The sequence below is a fragment of the Mesoplodon mirus genome (assembly GCF_964341445.2).
Source record: "Mesoplodon mirus genome assembly, chromosome: 4".
NCBI classification, from domain to species: domain Eukaryota; kingdom Metazoa; phylum Chordata; class Mammalia; order Artiodactyla; family Ziphiidae; genus Mesoplodon; species Mesoplodon mirus.
The window spans coordinates 24,077,507-24,096,813 of NC_138979.1; the positions used below are offsets into that span (position 1 = coordinate 24,077,507).

Sequence of the window (19,307 nt, forward strand, 5' to 3'; positions counted from 1 at the left end):
GAGTTCTAGCTAATGTATTATCTAGCTAATGTATTATCTAGCTAATGTATTATAGCTAATGTATTATCATACCTCTCACTCTTTGGGGCTTTACCAGTAATGACAATGAAAGATTGACTCCAGGGAATACAGGCTGGCACTTGTCAGCATGCCCTCGAGATTTTCACAGCTCCTTCTTCAGATGAGCAGATCTGTTGGAAGTATGTTCTCTTGCATACAACTGACTTTCTGTAAGAACAGACTTTCTGTTTGCTAGCTCTCTGGCCACTCCTGAAATCCCTGCCCTCGATAAGTCCAAATAATAGAAGAGTCAGTTCTGCCCGGTGGTTCCTGTTAAGGTTACACCTAAGTGGTCTCTAAAAAATAATTGTCAGTTCTGTTGAAGGAAATGTCTAAGCTTCCTTTGACTTTTGTCTAAATAAGCCCTTAGCAGAAAGAAGTTTATTCTTAAACACAAATTACCATGGGCAAATTTTGCCTCATTTCCTTTTTTATTTTGCTAATTAAGGATGGAAAATTGCTGGTCAGCTTACTCCATGGTATCAACTTGAATAGATTTAAAAAGAGAATCAGATGCTCTGCAGCAGTTTTAATCCAGGCTTTGATTCAGTATCTGGATAAAAAGTCCACATACTGATGTTTACGAATTCCTCATTTTATTTTCATATTCATCATGCATGCAGATCTCAAAAATTTGGGTTTCTGTTGTTCGGTATATAGACATGGTGGTGTATGGATTTACAAAGGTGGGTAGTCCACAAAATAATTCTCTGTAGTGTGTCCTGCTGAAGGAAATGAAGGTTAGGAGTAAAACGAGATGCTCTTTGTCATCACTAATTTTTCTTAAATCACATAAAATCCATTTATCCTCTTTCTGGAATTCTAATTTATATCCTAAGTTTCATGCTGGGGAAAGCTTTGGAAAATGTTTTCTTTAAAGAGTCATAAGTTTTCTGGACAAACAGTATGTTAGGGCAACCAAATGATTGATGGAGGAAAAGTGTTCCTTACTGAAGAATTCCACATGGAAGGAATGATAGAATTAGAAAGCAGCCTTCTGTGACTCTAATGAAATCGTGAACAGGCAGACATCATCAGTGATTGATAAAACTGTTAAGGGAAAGACTGATGAGGAACTTTATCATGGGTGATCAGAACCCACCATCAATCTTACTGCAACTAAAAGTAGACGACTAGATTTGTGTACTTTCTGATGTGGTAAAGTAGTAGGGACTCAGAATCATCAAGAAGTGTTCTTGTCCATAGCAATGAAGCTGAGTCTAGCCTGTCTCTAGCTCTACCCACCAGAACACAGGAACTACAGGGGACTGAGTTGTGATTCTCAATCTTAACTGAGCATTAGACTCCCACGGGGAATTTAAACATCCTGATGCCTTGGCTGTGTCGCAGACCAATTAAATGAGCTCTTGGCCCGGGCATTGGTATGTTTTCTACTCCCCCAGATGCTACATTCAATCCACAGTTGGGGACCAGGGCTTCAGAGGAGCAAGTTAAAAGACAGGACAAGTAAACAATCACAAAATACAGAATGTAAGAAACTCCATAGGACAAATAACCAGTGTTTTACAACACTTATGTGTAGCATTAGAAAAAAGGTGAAGAGGGGGGACACTAGTGGATTAAAAGAGATTTAAGAAACATAAACCAAATGTGATGTGGGGACTTTGTTATGATCCTGATTCAAACAAAGCAACTGTTCCAAGATAGGTTCTAGAGACTCAGGAAAATTTAAATACAAACTGAGTATACGTTGATAATAAAGCACTGAGCATTAATTTTGTTACTTGTGCCAGTGGTTTTGTGGTTACACTAAAAGTGTTCTTGTAGTTAGAGATATATACTGAAGTATTCATGGATGAAGTATGATGGCTCAGATTTGTTTTAAAATTCTAGCAAACAATTGTGAGAGGATACATAAAAACAGATGCAAAAGATTGGTAAAAGGTTGATAATTGTTAAAGTCAGGTGATGGGTACATGGGAGTTCATTTTACTGTTCTGTCTACTTTTGCATATTTTAAAAATTCTTATAAGAAAAGATTTAAAAGGAGGCATAGAAGTGAAATATATGCTAACATACCTGGTACATTGTGATATGTTATCTGTACAAAGTTTTGGGAGTTCATATGAAATATAAACCTGAACTAAAATAAAGTCTAACCCTTTGTGTCCATGCAAAATAGATCTTGTTTCTTTTCAGAAAAAATTTATATACTCAGTTATTAACTATCTCTATATCTTGCTTACAGATGATTCTGGGCCACCTCCTTCTACTGTTATCAACCAAAATGAAACTTTTGCCAAAGTCGTTTTTAAACCTACTGTGGTCCAACAAGCCAAGATTGCCCAGAATGGCATTTTGGGAGATTTCATCATTAGATATGATGTTAATAGGGAACAGGGCATTGGGGACATCCAGGTAATGGGTTCGTTGTTGCTGTTTCATGTTAGTTGCTTGGTACTGTTAGTTACACCTAGAACTAGGGATTTCAATACTTACCTAAGGGAGGGAGAACTACCAATTCTTAGGAAATCTATTTTAACCCCAAATATGTCTCCAAGAAGACCAGCAGTGTTCCCTTGCTGGAGGCTGGGGTTATCTGTTTCCTGCTTCAATAATCAGGAGGCAAATGAAACCTATAATCTAATTTTCCCTGTGGTATTTAGATGAAGTTAGAACATAATTCGTCTTTAATTTTAATTTAGACAGGCCCATGGCTCCTTTTTCTTAGGTTATGTTGCTCCAAAGACAGGGCGGGAATATCAAAATGTATTAATGTGCATCCAGAATGTAAGCAGTCTTTATGTCTTAACATGAAAGGTGGTTAGGAAAAACCAGATAATGAAGGGAGCAGGATTCTCAAGTGACAAGGGTCAAGAAGGGATGGATAATTTAAATTGATTTAGTCAGTGTAGTCGATATACTTTTAAAGAATGACCTTATACAGATTAAATTAGCAATTAGTCAAAGATGTCACAAAGAAAGAAAACTACAGGCTAATATCACTGATGAACATAGATGCAAAAATCCTCAACATAGTACTAGCAAACAGAATCCAACAGCACATTAAAAGGTTCATACACCTTGATCAACTGGGGTTTATCCCAGGAATGCAAGGATTCTTCAAAGTACGCAAATCAATCAATGTGATACACCATATTGACAATTTGAAGGAGAAAAGCCATATGATCATCTCAATGGATGCAGAAAAAGCTTTCGACAAAATTCAACACCCATTTATGATAAAAACTCTCCAGAAAATGGGCATAGAGGGAACTTACCTCAACATAATAAAGGGCATATATGAAAAACCCACAGCCAACATCATTCTCAGTGGTGAAAACTGAAACCATTTCCTCTAAGATCAGAAAGAAGACAAGATCCACTCTCACCACAATTATTCAACATAGTTTTGGAAGTTTTAGCCACAGCAATCAGAGAAGACAAAGAAATAAAGGGAATCCAAATTGGAAAAGAAGAAGTAAAGCTGTCACTGTTTGCACATGGCATGATACTATACATAGAGAGTCTTAAAGATGCTACCAGAAAACTACTAGAGCTAATCCATGAATTTGGTCAAGTAGCAGGATACAAAGTTAATGCACAGAAATCTCTTGCATTCCTATACACTAACGATGAAAAATCTGAAAGAGAAATTAAGGAAACACTCCCATTTACCACTGCAACAAAAAGAATAAAATACCTAGGAATAAACTTACCTAAGGAGACAAAAGACCTGTATGCAGAAAACTATAAGACACTGATGAAACAAAGATGATACAAACAGATGGAGAGCTATACCATGTTCTTGGATTGGAAGAATCAACATTGTGAAAATGACTATACTACCCAAAGCAATCTGCAGATTCAGTGCAATCCCTATCAAACTACCAATGGCATTTTTCACAGAACTAGAACAAAAATTTTCATAATTTGTATGGAAACACAAAAGACCCTGAATAGCCAAAGCAATCTTGGGAAAGAAAAACAGAGCTGGAGGAATCAGGCTCCCTGACTTCAGACTATACTACAAAGCTACAGTAATCAAGACAGTATGGTACTGGCACAAAAACAGAAATATAGATCAATGGAACAGGACAGAAAGCCCAGAGATAAACCCACACATATGGTCACCTTATCTTTGATAAAGGAGGCAAAAATACACAATGGAGAAAAGACAGCCTCTTTAATAAGTGGTGCTGGGAAAACAGGACAGCTACATGTAAAAGAATGAAATTAGAATACTCCCTAACACCATACACAAAAATAAACAAAATGGACTAAAGACCTAAATGTAAGGCCAGACACTATAAAACTCTTAGAGGAAGACATAGAACACTCTATGACATACATCACAGCAAGATCCTTTTTGACCCACCTCCTAGAGAAATGGAAATAAAAACAAAAGTAAACAACTGGAACCTAATGAAACTTAAAAGCTTTTGCACAGCAAATGAAACCATAAGACGAAAAGACAAGTCTCAGAATGGGAGAAAATATTTGCAAATGAAGCAACTGACAAAAGATTAATCTTCAAAATTTACAAGCAGCTCATGCAGCTCAATATCAAAAAAAACAACCCAATCCAAAAATGGACAGAAGACCTAAATAGACATTTCTCCAAAGAAGACATACAGATTACCAAGAAACACATGAAAGGATGCTCAACATCACTAATCATTAGAGAAATGCAAATCAAAACTGCAGTGAGGTATCACCTCACACCAGTCAGAATGGCCATCGTCAAAATATCTACAAACAACAAATGCTGGAGAGGGTGTGGAGAAAAGGCAACCCTCTTGCACTGTTGGTGGGAATGTAAATTGATACAGCCACTATGGAGAACAGTATGGAGGTTCCTTAGAAAACTAAAAATAGAACTACCATACGACCCAGCAATCCCACTACTGGGCATATACCCTGAGAAAACCATAATTCAAAAAGCGTCATGTACCACAATGTTCATTGCAGCTCTATTTACAATAGCTAGGACATGGAAGCAACCTAAGTGTCCATCGACAGATGAATGGATAAAGAAGATGTGGCACATACATACCATGGAATATTACTCAGCCATAAAAAGAAACAAAATTGAGTTATTTGTAGTGAGGTGGATGGACCTAGAGTCTGTAATACAGAGTGATGTAAGTCAGAAAGAGAAAAACAAATACCATATGCTAACACATATATATGGAGTCTTAAAAAAAAAGTTCTGAAGAACCTAGGGACAGGACAGGAACAAAGACGCAGATGTAGAGAATGGCCTTGAGGACACAGGGAGTGGGAAAGGTAAGCTGGGATGAAGTGAGAGAGTGGCATGGATGTATATACACTACCAAATGTAAAATAGATAGCTAGTGGGAAGCAGCCACATAGCACAGGGAGATCATCTCGGTGCTTTGTGACCACCTAGAGGGGTGGGATAGGGAGGGTTGGAGGGAGACGCAAGAGGGACGGGATATGGGGATATATGTATATGTATAGCTGATTCACTTTGTTATAAAGCAGAAACACACCATTGTAAAGCAATTATACTCCAATAAAGATGTTTAAATAAACAAATTAATTAATTTGCAATTAGTTGGAGGAATCAGGACCATGGATACTTTTGTTCTGTGTACGGAATCTGGCCCTAGACTCTGTTTCATGCTACCTTTGACTTTTATTAGAGATCCCATAGACTATCCATTTTGGTTTGTTTTCCTACCTAATATGAGTACTACCATTTTTACGTTCTTTTCCCTCCACCAGGTTCTAAATGGCTATTTTGTGCACTACTTTGCCCCCAAAGACCTTCCTCCTTTACCCAAGAATGTGGTGTTTGTGCTTGACAGCAGTGCCTCCATGGTGGGAACCAAACTGCGGCAGGTGAGTGAGTGCTTCCTGCCCATTTTTTCCTCTCTCACATTTGCCTGGCACAGTGATGTTCTCAGTGAATAGAATTCAACTGATGACAAATGTCTGCTTTACCATTCAGCTGTTCCTGCCTGTGGGGAACCTTCCTGAACTGATTCAGTTAAGCCATGGACATAAATTATCATTTCAGCCTGGGGGTTTTAGGAGAGCAGAGGGCTGTAGGAACACCTTGAAATAAAGGGGACTGGCGGGGTAGATAATGTGAATGAGACAGGAATACAATGAGAAGGCCACTCAACAGCACCGTTGTTGATGGAATAATTCCTTTCAGTAGTGATGTCCTTTGAGAACAATGGAATAAAATCATTGGCAGCCCCCTTGGCCTGTGGTTAGAACCAAGGACTCCTATCTCAGTAATTCAGGACTAATATTCTCACAGTATTTAGGATGAATCTTAGAATTCCAGGGATGGGGGGACATTAAGGGGACCTGTAGTCTGTGTTGAAAAATTAAATTATCCTCAAAATACAACTATTTACATTTTTTCACAAACCATAGGAAAAGGCTATTCCTTATCCTACTCTCGTATCATAAATATCAGAAATTTGCATTTATAATATATTTCCAGCTCACATAGTGGAAAACAGAACCTTTTCTGTACTGGTTGCAAGACCAACGAATATCTCTACATTCAACAAAGAATTAGGTCTCTTAGGTTTCTTTCTTAATTCATTATCTGTTTTTATCAATTAATGATAAATATGTGGTCTAATGAGTAAAATAGTATCTGAAACCTCTTAGGAACCCTCTGTCTCCCCTGTTTCCACCCCTAGGTGCCCCTCCACATAGAATTGAACCTGATCTTAGCTGATAAATTATTGTAAACATTTTCTGTTATTACTTTGTAGTTACTTTCACCATTTATATTTTTAAAAAGATGCAATATTATATGTATATATAGGCCTCACCATGCGGTTTGTGGGATCTTAGTTCCCTGACCAGGGATTGAACCCAGGCCCCTGGCATCGGAAGTGTGGTGTCCTAACCACTGGACTGCCAGGGAATTCCCAGTATAATATATTGATCTTTTCTCCATGACGTCTGATTTACCCCCACCCAAAAATAGTGAAAAATATATTCCAAAATGTGATACAAGGATTTGTTTTAGCTCTTTTCTTTTGGAGGATAGCCAAATATAATTTTTAACTTGTATAAGGGGAAGATAACCTCTCCTGTAAGCTAGATCTTCCTGGTTCTTCTGCATCACATTCTTGTACAGTCAGCCTGCTGACTCCTTCCTTTCTAATACTTTTTCTTCATTCTGCATCTCTGACCTTCCATCTGGGATTCCTTTTTGTGTGTGTGTGTGTGCCTGAAGAACATTCACTGGTATCTTTTTAATGGTGGGTCTGCTGGTACAGACTTCTCAGTTTTTTCTTGTCTGAAATGATTTATTCCCCTCTCTCTCTTTAAGGATATTATTACTGGGGATGTCAGTTCTACGTTGGCTATGATTTTCTTTCAGCCCATTAAAGGTATATTCCATTGTCGCCTGGGTTCCATTGTTGCTGTTGAAAAGTCAATAATAATTTAAACTGTCGTTCCTCTAAAGGTAATCTTTTATGGTCAACTGTCTTGAAGATTTTCTTCTTCATCTTTAGTTCTCTGTAGTTTTTTTTTTTTTTTTTTTGCCATATGCGGGCCTCTCACTGTTGTGGCCTCTCCCGTTGTGGAGCACAGGATCTGGACGCACAGGCTCAGCGGCCATGGCTCACGGGCCTAGCTGCTCCGTGGCATGTGGGATCTTCCCAGACTGGGGCACGAACCCGTGTCCCCTGCATCGGCAGGCAGACTCTCAACCACTGTGCCACCAGGGAAGCCCATCTCTGTAGTTTTAAAATGATGGTTCTAGGTGTGGATTTCTTCTTATTTTTTTCTCCCTGAAGTTCCTAAGGCTTCATGAATTTGGGGATTCCTGGGAAAGGCCTCAGCTGTCATCCATGAAATTGCTTCAACTCACTTTTCCTCCTGGGATTCCAATGTTAGATTTTTTTCTCCATATTCTCTGTGTTTCCCATGATGTCTTCTGTATATTCCAAATTTTGCCTTTCCATGCTCCATTCCAAACCTGTCTTCCAGTTCACAAATTCTCCCTTCAGGTCTGATCTGCTGTTAAACTCACCCATTGAGTTATTTCAGGTATTGTGTTTTTTAGTTCTAGAATTTCCACTTGGTTCTTTTTCAGATTTGCTCTCTCACTTTTTAGAATGTTATGTACTAAGTTTTTAATAATTTTTTAAATTTTCTCAAGCACAATACACATAGCAATTTGAAGTCCATATCTGATAATTACAAACTCTAGAGCCACTTAGGAGCTGTTTTGATTGTCACTCATCTTTTCTCCAGTGTGACTGGTTATCTTCAATTGGGTAATGGACATTATATTGCAAATGTTTTGTAGAAATAGTTTGAGGCCTAGGATCAGGATCTATTCCTCTAGAGAGTTTTGAGTTATTTCTATCAGGTTCCTGGGGGAATAACAATCTGGGATCGTTTTAGTCCATTTTCAGGGCTTGAGATTTTTCTGGGCAGACCAGATGGCTCAGAGCTGGATTGCAGTCCTTTCAAAAACTGGTTTACTTCTATCCTTGGTGGTCTCTGGACATCAACTCTTGGATTCTTAAGCGAAAAAGTGATCCCAGATGCTGAGCCCACCTCTTTAAATTTTCATCTTCTCCCAGATATTTTTCTCACTATTTTATTAACTCTTTGATACTTTCAAGATTTAAAAATATATACATTTTGTTTAACTTTTCAGTTGTTCTTAGTGGGAAAGTTGAATACAAATTGCGTGTAGGTTTTACTTATGAGCATCATTTTCCAAAGTTTTATTCACATATAAGTGAAGCATTCTTTTGTTGTGGTTGATTATTTATTGATGTTTCAGAGGCCTTATAACCTTTCCGTATTTACTAAGTACTCTGTAAAGTTCTTTGCTTTATGTACTCCAGGTTCTTAAATGCCATTTGTTTGCTAAGTTGTTTTTGTGCCTTTGGTGGATAATATCAATAGATGTTGACAGAAGGATAATCATGGCTTCTTTTGAGACCACTGTTGGCCACAGAATACAGTGTTAATTAGGCCTTGTATATGATCCAGTATAATAATTCCCATTTGGAATTCCAGTCAGTCAGTTAACAGCTACAGAGTAGGTGCCATGTGCTACATTTCCCTGTGTATCTCATTAAATTCCTATGCACCTATTGCACTTCAGATTTTCTGTTTTTTTTTTTCTCTTTTCTTTAAGACAACAAGCTTCGTGAGGGCAGGGTTTGGGTTTCCTCTGTAGGAAACAGCATTTGATGAAGATATTGATGATTAAAGTTGCTGCAACCGATCTGAATTCATTAAATATTTTATATTTTGATATTTTTACTTACCATCACATTATAAATTATCCATAAATTAAATATTCTTTCAAAACCTGATTTTAATGGCCACAGAGTAGCACTATTCAACAGAAACTTCTATGAGAATGGGGATGTTTGATACCACTGCTATCCAGTATGGTAGCGACTTGTCACATGTGGCTATTGAGCATTTGAACAACTGAGGAGCTGAATATTTAATTTTACTTAATTTTAATACATTTAAATTTAAATACCACATGTGGCTGGTGGTTACCATTATTGGACAGTGCAGCTAAAGAATATTTACTCCACCACCATGAGAGACTTTGAAGTTATTTCCATTTTTTGCTAATATAAGAAGCATTGGAATGACTGTCTTCAGTAGAAATCCGTGGCTGTATGCCTGATCATTTTCTTTAGTTACATTTTTTAGAAGTAGGGCAAGGAACACCAACCCATTTGTGGTTTTTGATTCATATTGCAAAAACATTTTTCCATAAAGACTGTACCAATTTATAACATTTAAACCTGTTACCAGACTAAGAATTCTAAATAAATTAAGCAGTTAAAAGTAATCAGGGCTTCCCTGGTGGCGCAGTGGTTGAGGGTCTGCCTGCCGATGCAGGGGACACGGGTTCGTGCCCCGGTCTGGGAGGATCCCACATGCCGTGGAGCGGCTGGGCCCGTGAGCCATGGCCACTGGGCCTGCACGTCCGGAGCCTGTGCTCCACAACGGGAGAGGCCACAGCAGTGAGAGGCCCGTGTACTGCAAAAAAAAAAAAAAAATAGTAATCAATGAACCACATGCCAAAATATGTAAGAAAATATAGGTGCATATTTAACTACTTTTGAAGTAAGAAAAGACTTTCTAAACTTAAAAGCAATGAAAGTAATTACAAAGGAAGAAAATCAATAACTTCAGCTATATAAAAATTTCAAACTTTTGTTTTAAATAAAAAGGGAACAAAAGACTGGGGAAAACTTTACAGCAAAAAAGAGGTTTATCTTTAATATATAAAGTGCTATATGAGGAGGAAAGGAGTTTATCTTTAATATATAAAGAGCTACTCCAGATCAATGAAATTAATCCTGTATAAGAAAATGGGCAAAGGATGTGAAACAATTTACAGAGAAGAAATAAGAAGATTCAATAAGATTATGAAAAAGAGTCAATTGTTCTAGTAACTAAAGAAATGCAAGTTTAAAGAAATACGATTTTCATCTTCATAATGTAAATTACTTATAATGACAGTTTCTATTGTATGCATTTGTAGAACTCAACAAAATTATAATATTTAAATGATTTCCTAGTAAATATTAAGAAACACCAAAAGGGTAAAATGCATGATCAGTTCTACTGCATGGCCACAAGAAGTCCATTCATCACCCAAAGGCTACAGCAGCTTGAAAGGCTCACATCTTCAGGAGCCTGAGTCACTTCAGGATTTAACCTCAAGCCCAGTCCATTCCAGCGCACATGGGTCTTCTTCCACTTCTTATGGGAAAACTATCAATAACCTTCCTACCAAATAACCCCCAGAAAGATAAATCCGGCTCCAAATTGTGCAGACAAAATCAATGAACTGAACCAGGGGCTCCTAGACTTACTTTTAATGATAACATAATTCAGGCACTTCTTAAAAATGGAGCATGGAGCATTTTCAATATGCTAAGGCAATTACATGAATTATTTAATTAATGAGTATTTAATCTTTATACCGATTTGGTTGTCATCCCCATTTTACTGATGGAGAAACTGAGGCTTTGCAAAGGTAGATAACACAGCTAGTAAATGGCAGGGCCAGGCTTCAAAGCCAGGTCTGACCCTGAAGGCCATAAATCAAACCAAGATGCTGTGAGGTCTCAGTGAAAGTAGCGGGGTGATGAGACAGCATTCCCATGTGAAGTGATAGATGTGCAGATGGCAACACGGTCAATGCCTTTACATTTCAAGACTCAGTTGAGAAGACTGCATCTAGAGGGAGGGATTTCCTTACCAAGTGCAGTGTAATGATAGATGTCACTCTGTTTGTTATTCTCCCCTCTTCCTTCATTCCTGGATAGGGAATCCCATTCCTTGCAAGGCACTGAATGTCTGGCATGCACTCTGCTGGCTTCTGAGCCGCAGTGTGGCCGCTTTCCAGGAGAACCACCCTAGAGCAGCCAAACACATGTCAGAAGCCTCCAGGCAATTTCTAAAGCCCAGTGGCTGCCTTGAGTGGTTTTGAAAACCGCTGACTGTTTTAGCAGCTCTCAGCTCCTTGAAGGCCACAGCCCTGAGTGAACAGCTTAGCTGGCTCTTTGTAGAGTCTGGTACACAGTATTGTGTCCCCTGGTGAAGAGGAAGATTACCCCCGAACACAGGGCTTTGGTGATATGTCAGCAGGCTTGGCAACATCAGCCATGTGTCACGGGTCCACTCGAATGCTGTGAAGAATCATGCATTCACTCTTATCCTGGATGTTCTTGGCTCCCGCATCTTTGAAGGGCCCGAGATACTTCACTGTATTTATCACAATGTTGGACATATAGTTGGTATTGAGTAAGTACTTAAACAATTGGTCTGTAAGGAATTGTAAAGGTCATTTCGCCTTAAAATATATTCTTAGTCAAGGGTCTATCAGTACCTGGGGAGCACCCAAAACTGTGTGCGTTTGGCATTTTCTGGTTCTGGTCCTCACATCCTGGTAGGAATGTGAGCCTGGATGCCAGGACTTAACCAGCCTGGGGGCGGCTTCAGCATCTCCTGCAGCTGCTGGCTCAGGGCTCAGCTCTGTTTTCTCTCCACCTGCTCTTGCTGAAAAATATATTGAGATGGCTCTGGTGTTGGGTCAGGCAAGATTTCTGCCTCCCAGCTTGAGTTTGTGAAACTTCTTAGTGAGACGGGGATCTGAAGAGGAACAAAAACTGTGAGCGGGTTAGACCTTTTTTATTCTGTCTGGTTACCTGCTTAACAGGTTGGCACAAGCAAACATACGTGGGAACACTGAGGATAGTAGGTGTCTATTAAATACAGTTTTCTTTGACAAGGGTCTTCATGTTCTTCTCTTTCTTTCCCCTAATCTATATAATTGGATCTACTACTTTTGCCCTCATATTAAGGAGCTTGGCTAAGGGACCCACTTTGGCGACCAAGCAGTGGCTAATATATGAGTTAACAGATGTCTTTCATGCCATAACTTTCTGCAGACTTGCTCCCATAATCGGCGCCATTCTCTGCCAATCCTAGACTCCCATGTGGCTTTGGGAGGTTGTCTTCCTTTCTCTGTTTAATTTAGTCAACAGTTTTAGAGGGCAAAGCACAAGCGCAGTGTTGTTTATCTGTAATTGCCAAACTAAAATGAGGGGAAATGTGAGCTTGTGAATTGGAGAACTCGCATCTGAATTTCATTCGTGCTTCCTTCACTGGTTTACTTCATGCTCCAGAACCTCGCTTTCTTCTTCTCTGTGCAAAATTGGGCTTCCATGTGCTATTTGGATATTCTGTGTGTAACCTTATAGGCAAATGGTCTGTAAGTGCCACGGGTTTGGGAACCATCTTGGTTTTGATCATTAGAGTACACAGTCCCAGCTCCTAGCATGGTACCTGGCATGTAGCAGGGTAGTGATTTTTGCTGAAAAACCCACCAGAGCATAAATTATTAAATGTAACTGGCATTTTTAAAGGCATAGTAGCTACAGCCCCTGAGTGACCAGCAGGTACCCAGCACACTAAGGGTTTTCCACACATTTGTTCATTTCATCTTCCAGCAATCCATCGAAATAGACTTGGTTATCCCTATTTTGTAGATGAGAAGGTGAGGGACAGGAAGGTGATGTAAGTGCACTGAAATATACAAAGTTATATGTAGAAAAGTTTGGAGTCAAGCTGGGTCTACCCCACCCTGAAGCTCTTCCCCATAACATTATTCACTGTATCATGAGGCATAACTTCAGGCCAGCGCTCAGGCTTTCAGGCTCTACCTGTTCTTTTTCTTTTCCTGTTTTTTTTTCTTTCTTTTTTTTTAACTGAAGTATAGTTGATGTACAATGTTGTGTTAGTTTCAGATACAGCAAAGTGATTCAGATATAGATATTCTTTTTCAGATTCTTTTCCCTTATAACAGCAGTCCCCAACCTTTTTGGCATCAGGAACTGGTTACGTGGAAGACAGTTTTTTCATGGACCAGGTCGGGGGGTGGGGTATGGTTCAGGAGGTAATGTGAGTGATGGGGAGCGTCAGATGAAGCTTCGCTTCCTCGCCTACCGGCACTCACCTCCTGCTGTGCAGCCCGGCTCTTAACAGGAGACTCCCCACCCTATAAGGCAGGGGTTGGGGACCGCTGCCTTATAGGCTATTACAAAATATTGAGTATGGTTCCCTGTGCTAGACAGTAGGTCCCTGTTGGTTGTCTATTTTATATACAATACCTATTCTTATGCCAAGTGAGGAGATCACTTGAATGCTACCCATCTCAGTTGAGTGCGCAGAGGTCACCTGCCCTGAGAGGCTTCAACCAGCAGCGTGCTGTTGTGAGAAATGAATGGAGCTGCTGCTCTGATACACAGAATTAACTATTAGTGTTTCCTGATTTAGCTTTAAGCACACCTGGGACGTGTGCAGGGATGCAAGCCGCTTTCCCTCTTATGATTTGGATTGGACAGGCTGAGCGTGAGGATGGAGACCACAGAGGTGCAGAGTGAGGAATCTCTGGGTACCATGAGGTCCAGTGGTGTCTGCTGGTACATTCCTTTTAGCCGTTCTCTTCAAGAGCATGTGGATCTGCCACAGTTAGAAAGGGAGGATGCTGGAAAGACGTTAAGATGCGGAGAGAGAGTACCTTTTAAGTGGTGGGGATCAAAGGAGGGCAGTCTGAGTTCCACTGAGCAGCCCAGAAGAATGCTGGACAGGGCCAGCCCAGCCCAGAAGGACCTCAGGGAGGTGATCTGGTTGGAGGAGAGAGCTCCCTGCACACATGAAGGAGCTCAGAAAGGAGGGATGATGCAAGCGTACAAAGGAGATCATGTCTAAGAAATCTGGAGTCTCCGGAGGTTGGCACCATGCAGCTGTCATGCAAATAAAAAATGGACAGTATAAGGTTTGGGTCCTCCTGCCTTACTTTTTCAGGCTGCAGGCCTTGTGGTTAGCCTCTGAAAGCATGACTCCAGTTAATAACACAATGTCCAGTTTCCCTCTTTCCAGTTTTCTAGGACAGGGGTCAGCAAACTTTTCCTAAAAATAACAGACCAGTGAATACCTTAAGCTTTACAGGCTGGATGGTCTCTGTCGTAATGACTGAATTCTGCTGTTGTAGCGCAAAGGCAGCTGTTGCAACGTGCAAAGAAATGGGCATGTCATCTTCCCATAAAACTGTACTTATTAAAAAGAAGTAGCCCCCTGGATTCGGCCCCCAGGCCGTGGTTGGCTGACCCCTGATCTAGAGTGATGGCTAATTGGTGTTGTCTAGGATTACTATTTCAGTTGATGGCATTTATCCTCATCTCCTGAGCTGCCTTTGTCCAGACAGTGCCCCTAACAGATGCATGACTCAGAAGTACATTGCAAAACAGAGGTCTGGACTCAGAATATGAGGAAATAAATCATGGGCAGAGGGCAAAATATTTTTACTCTGGACCACCAATGAAAACTTGAATTCTTTTGTTTCAAAAAAAAAACTTGCTCTTCAATAAAGATCATATAGATAATTTTAAATAAATTGGAGTCACCCATTTAAAAAGTTTGTTGAGGCAGTTAAGATTGAGCTAAATGAGGTCATGTTTAAAAAGTTTTGAGGATCTCTGAATGAAGGTACTATGTGACTATCGTAAGAAGGAAACATGAACAATACAGAGCTTCGAGTACTCTTGTATTATCTGTTCAGAGTGCGGGCCTTGTGGTCAGCATCTGAAAGCATGGTCTTTGTATAACCCAGACCTGCCCAGGTCTGACATCACAGCCACCTCATTCTCTTGCTTAGGACCCCACTCTCCCTCAGGATGGCATCTTGGCTTTGACTCCATACTTCAGATTCTCCAAGAATGAAATACATGTGGATTATGTGCTATGGGAGAGGTACAAGGCATGAGCCTTTTCTCCCAAGAGGTCCAGAGAAGAAAAGTCACGTAGAAAGTCGTATGCAAAGTGCTCCCTGTGATAGAGGTACATGTAGGGTCCAGTCATGGCACAATGGGGGTGCTGATCAGGTTTTTTGAGGGGTGGAGTAGGGGATAATGTATGCTTCCCAGGGGAGGGGATAGTTGAGTCTTTCAGAAGTTAATTCAGGGACGGGATGAGAAGGGAGAGGGAGAGAGAGATAATGTGCAAAAACACAGAGCCGAGAGGAAGAGTATATATAAGAAAAGCACCAGAGGAAGACAAACACTGTATGATATCACTTACACGTGGAATCTGAAAAATACAACAGACTAGTGAACATGGCAAAAAAGAAGCAGACTCACAGAGGTAGAGAACAAACTAGAAGTTACCAGTGGGGAAAGGAAAGGGGGGCGGGGCAAGATAGGGAGGGGTAGGGGAGTAAGAGGTACAAACTATTAGGTATAAAATAAGCTAAAAGGGTGTATTGTATAACACAAATATAGCCAATAATTTATAATAACTATAAATGGAGTATAACCTTTAAAAATTGTGAACCACTTTATTGTACACCTGTAGTTTATATGTTATACATCAAGTATACTTCAATTAAAAAAAAAGGAAAAGCATCCTATTTAAGTCACTTTAATGAAAGACCTTAGAATTCTGCTGGGGAAAAGAAATATAGATAATCAGGTGTTAATCAAATCCAACATGCCATGTATTCTAGATAGTGGAAAGAATTTGGTGGAAAGGAAAGGGCTTGAGGTACTTGACAAAAGATTAATGATGGAGGTGACCTAGGAGCTAGTCCTTGAAGATGGCAGGAAAGGACGGAGTGAATTCTTGGTTGGGGAAAAACATGAAGAAAGCTATGAGACAAGAGTGAATAAGTTATAGCCGTAAGGTTGTGGTAATATTTTGGATTAGATAACTTGAAAACCATTCTGATTGGAGAGGCAGGGATATTGTCCCAAGTCCTCAGGTGCACAGCTGAGCAAGCAGAGGACACCGCAGATTCTCAGCATGGAAGGGGCACCAAGGGGCAGAGTGGTGACAGACACAGGGACACCGCCACTCTCCCAGCCTGCTGGAGGGTGACTCCACTTCCTCGATTTCCTTGTGTGTACGATCCCCATGTGCTGATATGTGCTGTGTATACTTCTTTCATAACTGTTCCACTGTTTCTCACTGACTGTGGCTTTTTCACAGCCTCCCCACATCCTTCTGTTATATTCTTGATGTTCGTCAGGGCACATTTCTGGGTATTTAAAGAGAGTAGCCTAGGTGGACCTATGCCAGGGACACAGAAATCATAAGAACTCATACCTAAGGGAAAGTTGGATGGGTCAAGGGGTGGTCAGAGAGTCAGACACCACAAAAATCTGTAGACTGAAATGGGTAGGGCTCCAGAATCCAAGCATGCAGTTGGGCAATATAAACTTCAGAATCTAGACCTGGCACTGGGGACCAAGAACTCAGTCCTCTTAGTCAGTAGGTGTGTCAGAACGTGGGTGAAGGACTCCATTTACAAAGATCTGTAAACTTAGGTGAACTTTTCTGGGTTAGCATCCTCTTATCTACTTCCTGTTTGAGCAGGAAGCCATACCTGTGAATGAACACCTGGAGCCTATGACCACCTGGATAGAAGTGGTGAGGTTATATTCTTGGCCAGAGTAAGAGGGATGGCATCAGCCATGTGAGCAAATCGTGATAACTACTAACCTTCCATGTGAAGAGAAGTGAAAAAGATGATCTCTTTTGAGTCTTGAGTTATTTCTACATCAAGCACGAGAAATAGATGTGCTTACTACATCATAAAGAATCAAAGAAATGTTATTGGCAAAGAGCTTTTTAGAAAAATGTACCATGACATTATTAGGCAAATACCTGATACATTTGTCAAAGCAAAGTCAAAACATTAGGTGATGGATTGTAATGTTATCCAGAGCATTCATATGAGAGTTTGCTTCTCAAGTTAGAATAATGTTATCCAAACACAAAGACTCATGAAATATAGTTATGTTTATATTGCAAAAGATGCTCTAATATCTAAACCTATTCAGACTTTTTTTTTATTTAGCCAGAATTTAGTTGTTAACAACTATTCTCTTTTAGAACCAGTCCTGAAGTAATACTGGAATTTAGATCTGAACTTTTACTAGAACAGTGCTTTTCTCTTGCTATGAAGGAACAGCCATTTAACATTTTTCCACAGATTGGGTAATCAGAACCAGAGTTATAACATAATTTAGCACAGTATTGCATTGAAAGAGCATTTGAAATTAGAATTCAAACAGTAAATGAAATTGCAATAGCTTAAAATAATGTATTTTTAAATACGGGAGCCTTATGATTTTGCTTAATTTTGAAAATATGCTCTTCATAATAGTACAGACAATGTAGAGACCGAAGAAATAGTTTTCTCCATTTACTCCTAGGTGAAATTTCAAGTTAATATTTAGCACTTACTAAACTGTTTTAAAATATTGGAAAATATGATGACTTCTATCCCCAACTTTCCAATTATATAAAGAAAGCTTCTGAGTTTCTGCTCTTTCTCTAAAAGGAACACTTTGGCCAGGAGAAAAATAGTTTTAGTTTCTTTCAACAAGATTCCTCATATTGGACAGAGACACATTTTGATGGTTTATGTTTCTTTTATTACAGTTTAAAGTTTTTATTTTTAATACAAATTATATAATGTGTTCCATTTCAGGAGCTATTTACGGCAGAGAAGAGACAGGAGGGCACCAGGCTTTGTGTCATCACTGTTTTCCCTTATGAGTTTACATAACCTCTTGAACTGTGCCTATACTGTCATCAGTGGGGTAACATTTTTAATATTTCAGGTTCTTCTCTGAAACCAATCTGTTGCTAGATTCTTTGGAAAGTGTAACAATGATATAGACACAAATATATTATGGAGAAATGGTCTTTCTCACTCAATGTATTGCCTTGCTCCTAAAATTGGGATTTTTTTAAAAAAAAACCCAGTTACTTGGTGGGTCAGTCTCGATACAATTTCGGAAAACTTCCCTTCAAATCATTGAAAGACCTGTAGCATGTCCATGTAAGGTTGTGCTGCCTTTTGCAGAATCCGTGTGAAATGCCATGGTCTTGGAATACTGCCACTGAAGCATAACTGTTGCCCAGGGACTGGCAGCATCCAGCTGGCTTGTTGTGGCTGCTCTGGTCTTAGCCGTGACCTTGACCCCAGGGTGACGTGGGGTGTATGCCTTCAGAGGGCACAGAGAGAGGCCGGGATGGTGGGCATCTCCGTCCTCCTCAGTGCCGGCTTAGACAGGTGGTTTGAGGGTTCAGGGAGCACCTAATGTTGCAAACTTTGATGGGATAACAGACTGTTTTTTATTTCTGTCTGTCCTTCCATTGGAAGGACTCCATTGCCAGTCCTGGGCACAGCGGGGTCCCCCTGCTGGCATCAGGAGGGACTGCAGCTCACAGGAGGATGAACTGCACACACTTCCCTCTGGTCCCCACCCGTGTCCCTTATCTCCACCCACCTGGGAAGGGAGAAGGCCCACCTGTGCCCAGTTCCTATTTGGTGTATTTCACTCCCCAATATTACCTCTCAGAAACTTAGGGCTGTTTGCAGGGTATGTATCTGCTGATTATGATTCTCTTTCATGGCTCAAGCAAGACTTAGAAGGTCTTAGATTTCTTTTGTTTTCGATGAGAAAAATCATAGATGCTTTTCTCTCGGGTTCATCCAGAAGGAGTGTGTGGACCCAGGAAAGAGAAGAGGTCAGCTCCCCGGGAAACATTTTAGAACAAGGCAAGTGGTAGGACTGCTTCGGAGCACAGCAAGTCCGTTCTGCAGAAAAGCATGGCGTGGCTAGTATCTAGTACCCTTGAACTTGGATTTCCTCTATGATGTCACAACCCAGGGTCTGTGGCACAGAAGCCTTTTGTGTCAGAGTTAGTTG

At 40.1% G+C, this 19,307-nt stretch overlaps 1 protein-coding gene across 1 annotated transcript in view; it reads left to right on the forward strand.

Annotated features, from left to right (window-relative positions):
- Positions 1–19,307, forward strand: part of ITIH5 (inter-alpha-trypsin inhibitor heavy chain 5) — a 75,118-nt gene that overhangs the window by 35,528 nt on the left and 20,283 nt on the right. The window contains exons 6-7 of the mRNA XM_082619061.1: positions 2,270–2,439; positions 5,773–5,889. Coding sequence (XP_082475187.1) covers positions 2,270–2,439; positions 5,773–5,889 — 287 coding nt within the window. The remainder of the gene's footprint in view (positions 1–2,269; positions 2,440–5,772; positions 5,890–19,307) is intronic.